The sequence below is a fragment of the Lathyrus oleraceus genome, chromosome 4, assembly GCF_024323335.1.
Source record: "Lathyrus oleraceus cultivar Zhongwan6 chromosome 4, CAAS_Psat_ZW6_1.0, whole genome shotgun sequence".
Lineage (NCBI taxonomy): Eukaryota > Viridiplantae > Streptophyta > Magnoliopsida > Fabales > Fabaceae > Lathyrus > Lathyrus oleraceus.
In genome coordinates this window covers 307,874,127-307,880,264 of record NC_066582.1, presented here as the reverse complement: position 1 = coordinate 307,880,264, position 6,138 = coordinate 307,874,127, and the positions used below count along the sequence as shown (strand labels likewise).

At 37.8% G+C, this 6,138-nt stretch overlaps 1 protein-coding gene across 1 annotated transcript; it reads left to right on the top strand.

Annotated features, from left to right (window-relative positions):
- Window positions 1-234: 234 nt before the first annotated feature.
- On the top strand, window positions 235-1,761 carry LOC127137237 (uncharacterized). The gene is made up of 2 exons (XM_051063711.1): window positions 235-943; window positions 998-1,761. Exons 1-2 carry the CDS (start codon window positions 235-237, stop codon window positions 1,759-1,761), a joined length of 1,473 nt encoding a protein of 490 aa, XP_050919668.1.
- The last annotated feature ends 4,377 nt before the right edge of the window (window positions 1,762-6,138 follow it).

Here is a 6,138-nt window from a genome sequence, read left to right as displayed (position 1 = left end):
CCCTCAATTGTTTAATAAAAAGAGGTTTTTGTTCAGCTTATACCAAAATTTGTCTCTATAATATTTTTAATAAATTATTAAGTTTCTTAAAAATTAAAACACATCTTTTGCATATGCATATCATGCATCATTCAAGCACAAGTTCTTATATTTCAAGAAACTGACATGTGTCTTCTCCCTCAAATAGTAAAATTGAATCACTAGTACAATACTCGAGCCAGTCGCCGGAGAAGGATGAGTAAGCTTGAACAAGAAAATCAAGAGCTCAGGGAGGAAGTAATCACCTTTAAAGACAGTTTGGAAAGGCTTACTTCTATGATTGAGACTTTGGCGGCTGCTCAGAATCAGTCATCGAACAATTCTCAAGATCTAGTGCAACAAACAACAATCTCTAAGAACGTCTCGACGCTCATTCCAGTGGCGCCCGTCAATGATCAAAAATATCACATGCAACCCGGTTTCCCTTGGGGAATGCCTCATGGTTATATGCCAACTGGATACCACCCTCAAAACCCTGAAGCCCCAGTAGTGACTGTTGTGATGTTTATACCTCCTTTTGTGGTGCATACGACTCCTTATAATGAAGAAAACATTTATCACGATGCTCCAAGCGAAGTTATGGGAGTAGATGAAAGGTTAGATGGATTTCAAGATCAGTTCTTAGAAATTCAAAGGGAAATCAACGCTCTTGGAGGTAAGGATCTTTTTGGAAATACAACTTCCGAACTCTGCTTGGTTCCTAATGTTCAAATTCTGCCCAAATTCAAAGTCCCAGACTTCGAGAAATACAAAGCAAATTCATGTCCTCAAAGCCATTTGGTGATGTATGCTAGGAAGATGTCCACTCATACTGACAACCATCAGCTTCTGATACACTACTTTCAAGATAGTTTAACTGGTGTCGCTCTTAAGTGGTACATGGGATTGGGAAACCTGAAGATCCGTACTTTCAACGACCTTGGTGAAGCTTTTGTTCGTCAATACAAATATAATGTAGATATGGCTCCAGACATAGATCAACTACGGGCCATGTCTCAGAAAGACAAAGAGAGTTTCAAGGAATATGCTCAAAGGTGGCGTGAAATTGTCGCACAGATTTTCCCTTCACTTGAAGAGAAAGATATGACTAAAATCTTTTTGAAAACTCTGAGTTCATTCTACTATGACCGCATGATCGCCATTGCACCCAGTGATTTCACCGAGATGGTAAACATGGGCATGCGACTTGAGGAAGCAGTCCCAGAGGGACGTTTGAATAAGGAATTCGACACTTCCATTCATGTTAATAAATTCGCCAATAATTTCTCCAAGAAGAAAGAATCGGATGTTAGTGTCGTTTCATATGGCAAACAAAGAAGAAAGTATCAACATGTTGTAGCCGTTTCACTAATTATTAGTACACCAATGGTAGCGCCAATTTATCAGCCACAATTCTCGCGTCAACATCAACAACAATATCCTAAACAACATGTTCAGCAACAACCATCAAATCAACAACATCAACAACCTTCACAACAGGCTCTCTCACAATTCAACAATCAAAATCGTATTCAAAAAAGGCCACAGTGTGATCCTATCCCAATGTCCTATGATAAAATGTTTCCTGCACTGCTAGCTAAAAATCATGTCCAGACAAGGTCTCCACCACCTTTGCCAAAGGATCTTGCCTATTGGTACAAGGCATATCAATTTTGTGCTTACCATCAAGGGGCACCAGGACACAATATTGAAAACTGTTTTGGTCTAAAGTCAGATGTTTAGAGGCTCATCAAGAGTATTATCCTTTCATTTAAGGACATAAACTCCAATGTTCAAGTTAATCCTCTACCGCAACATGGTTTAACTACAGTTAACATGGTGTATGGTTTCTCGGGCAGTTTCCAGATCTATGATGTACAGTTGTTGGGAGAGAACTTAGTAAAGGAACACGCCAGATATAGCAAGAATGGTTGTATGCCTCCACATAACTACGCCTCTTGCAGGGTTTGTTCCAGGAACTCTCAAGGATGCGTAACTGTTGTAATGAATCTCTAGGATCAAATGGATCAAGGTTACATTATAGCCTACCAAGTCAGAGATTATAATCAGATCAATATGGTTAATAGTGATAACGATGTGAATGTCATAGTTCCTCAATTCAACGACTTCGAGCCTATACAGATTACTTATGGCAATCGGAAGACTTCTGTGACTCCTATGGTCATTAACTTACTGGGCCCAGTTCCCTACCAATCTGATAAAGTCGTGCCTTACAAGGACAATGCTACAATAACTGAGAAAGGAAATGATGTTCCTCTACCCTCCATTGTTAATGTCGCTGATGTAAGCAGGGTCACAAGGAGTGGGAGTATATTCGCAAAAAGGACTGAGGATGTCGCAGCAGGAAAGCAGGCTCATGTTGAGATCCCTTTTGAACCGGTTGGCCAATCTGACAGCATGAATCCGATGAGATTAGGCCACACCTTTTTGCATATTATTTTTTTGTGTGTGATATGTATTATGAGCATAGTGCATTATAATATGTCTCTAACATGCATTAACACTAAAAATTACATTGTCTGGCCTCAAATAGTTGTGACTTCTACATAAGTCCAATTACGATTGCTTAACATAGCGCTAAATTTGTGACATAAAAGGCATAAGCATTCTAGTTAGTTAGATTGTAAGTCTCCCCTATTTCATGGTATTTTGTGGAAACTTGGCCTTCTTTCCTTTCTTTGGAAGATGTTTTGGTTCAAGGATCCATGCTTGTGATAAGTGGGTTGAGTGTTCTCCAAAGAATGTCTTGAAAAGCCAAAGTAAAACAAAACTAACTTCTAACCTACTAACTACTAACTTTTAATTTCAAGCTTTTACTTTAATGCAATTTACTTTTAGCACTTTATTTCATTTGCCATTGTTCATATCAGTCTAATTGTTTATGTTAATGTAATTTTCACTTTGTCCATTTGGAACATATTGTGTGATATACTTTGTTTGTATCTACTTTGCTTGTTTGTATGGTCTTTGACCATTAATGTACATAATAATAACAAAAACCCTAAAAAACTTTTGAGTGGATTGTTGGCTTGATCTTAGACAAATGGACTTAGAATCTAGACAAACTTCCTAAGCTAAAGGACTTGGCCAATGCCAACTTGTTGAAGAATCAAGTGCTTGCAATCTGAAAATTCATCTGATACATCTTTGAAGATCTCTCTGAATTCATCTGCAATATGATCATTATGAAGTTGTTATTTTAAACTTGTGACTTGTGGAATTCATCCGTTGCATGGGCTATTTTGAAGAAGATCATGGAATGGATAAGCTTGGATGAGGCCATCTTTATTTGGTGCCTTGCTCTTCAAGATAATATAATTGTGCATTTGTGTGTTGCTTGATTCTAAAAGTCCAAGGGAATTCTGGGTTTCTATTGACATTTTGTTCTATTGGATTGCTACCCATTTGGTCTGATCTTTTCAACTCTAAACTTTTAAATTTTGTGCATAGGGTCGTCTCTTCATCTTCTCCCCACTTCTTTAATTTCAAAATCTCTCCCTCCATTTTCAAAATCTTCTTTGTGTGAACTATTTTTGTTCTAAACTTTGACCACTTTTGCAAAAAGATAGAAACTTTGGCCTTATGCCATTGCATTTTCAAACTTATTTTCTTAAATCAAACTTGTAATAAATTTAACTATACTTGACTTAAACTTTCAAAAGCCAAAAAGTACGTACTCATTCAAACCATTTTAGGCCTTTGTGCCTTTCAAACTTAAATTTTGTTAAAATCAATGCATCCATTTTGAAATTTGTATCACGAACTACGAGGTTTTGATCCCTCATTTTTATGTTGGTACGTAGGCACAAGTCCGAAGGTCTTGTCAAACACAAAAATATAATTAATGAATTCTTTTTCTCATCCCCCCATTCTATTTGTTTGTAAACATCACTTTGTACACAATACATATGCACACAAAAAAGGCTCCCTAGGAGTACCTAGGACACTTTGGGCGCTAACACCTTCCCCCTGTGTAACCAACTCCCTTACGTGTGATTTCTGACTTTTATTAGTTTTTATTCGAAAACTTCTTACTTTTTGGATTTTGTTCGTACTTTTTCCCTTTTTATCTTGGAAACAATAAAAGCGCGATGGCGACTCTTGTTATTTGATCTCTAGCTTGTCAATAGCTTGATGATCATGAATTTCCCGCTACACATACCTAGAGTTGTTTGGTCTTCGAGCCAAACATTTAATTCCTTCTTTTTTGGCTAACACCCTGTCGCGGTCAGAGATGTTTCCCTCTATGGTAGAAATCTCTTTTCTCTTATGGATTCCAATAAACTTTCACCTTTCGATTTCAAACAATACTTATTCAGTCACTTGTTCCCAAATACTCATTTTTGTGACTTCGGTCACTTCATACCATTCATCTCCATGATACATTCATATTCTACCTTCATTCACTCCACGTGATATATCTATTATTTGACCCAAATACACTATACCTTTGTGCTCCATATTTTACCTCCTTGTGAACCAAGAGTTGTTTGGACCTTACCCCAAACACCTAATTCCTCTCTTTTTCGGTTGTTCCAGTACAGTGATACAAGTGTTATACGCCCTCACTTGTCGGTTCATACCTGTTTACTCTTGGATTCACGTTTAATCACACAATCCTTTGGTTCAAACCATGTTTCTATCACACTTCTTTCCACCTCCTGTCTCTAGTTCCATGAACTACGAAGCTCTGAATTCCTCATTGCACTATGAGGATACGTAGGCATGACGGCCCTAATCCTCACCGAGCACTTTATCTATTTCTTTCCTTTTCCCATTATTTTGCGAGTAATCTTTAGATCACACCTATTCGAGCGAGAGCAACGAAAAATGGTTCCCATGGAGTACCATGGATGTTTGGGGTGCTAATACCTTCCCCTTGCATAACCGACTTCCTTACCCATATATCTCTTCCCCCGGGGTTTTATCGATGTTTTTCCCTTCCCTTTGGGGATAAATAAAGTTCGATGGCGACTCTGTTGTATGTACGAGCGTACGATACGTTCAGGTATATTTCCGCTAGCTTCACCCGTATTTGTGAAACATGCAATCATGCATCGATAAAAACGTTTTTGCATAAAATCCAAGAATCTCAATAGTTTTATTTTGCAAATATCGATAGGTAAAATGGAACTTGGAAAGAGGAATACCAAGAAATACACTTTCAAAAGTCCTGACTTAAAAGAGTTGAAGAAGATTGGGTATATGATAGTTAGTCCAGAGGATTTCAGAGATCGGTATGGAAGAATTGTGGGTATCTTGAAGACCAAGGTTGAAGACGGAGTTCGCAACACCCTGGTACAGTTTTATGATCCACTCTACCATTGCTTCACATTTATAGACTACCAGCTTATTCCTACTCTAGAAGAATACTCTTATTGGTTTGGTTTGCCAGTCTCTGACAAATTACCATTCAGTGGTTCAGAGAAGACCCCTACAACAGCAGCTATTACAGAAGCACTTCACCTAGAAATGTCTATTGGGAAGGCCAACTTCATTAAAAAAGGAGGGATTATAGGTCTAACCTTTAGATTCCTGATGGAGAAAGCCTTCATCTTTGTAGAAGCAGATAGTATAGATGCCTTTGAAGCCATTTTTACTCTACTCATTTATGGAATTCTGAACTTCCCAAACAATGATGAATTTATGGATATTAATGATGTACAAATCTTATTAATTGGTAACCCAGTACCCACATTACTTAGAGATACCTACCATTCTATCCATCACATGACTAAGAAAGGTGGTGGAACCATTATTTATTATGAAAACCTCTCCTATATAAATGGTTTATTTCTCACTTACCTGAATCCAGGCTCTTCAGGGAGAATCCATAGAAGCTCAAATGGTCTTTGAGGTTCATGTCCATTGATCAAGGGAATATACATTAGTATGAACCCTCTTATGATGTTGGAGTAATTATTGACAGTTGTGGTGAATTTCCTAATGTACCTCTCCTTGGTGTACATGGGGGAATTAACTACAACCCCATCCTTGCCAGATGCCAGTTAGGATATCATATGGTAGATAAACCCAATAACCTTATGTTGTCAGGTTTCTTTTACCTCAATGAAGAAGAGAGTTCCCGTTTGAAGGATA

Excerpts from the sequence above, each read along its gene's own strand:
- LOC127137237 (XM_051063711.1), top strand. The coding sequence starts at position 235 with ATGAGTAAGCTTGAACAAGAAAATCAAGAGCTCAGGGAGGAAGTAATC. Across the intron at positions 944-997 it reads ATTGGGAAACCTGAAGATCC|ATATGGCTCCAGACATAGAT; the intron begins GTACTTTCAACG and ends AATATAATGTAG.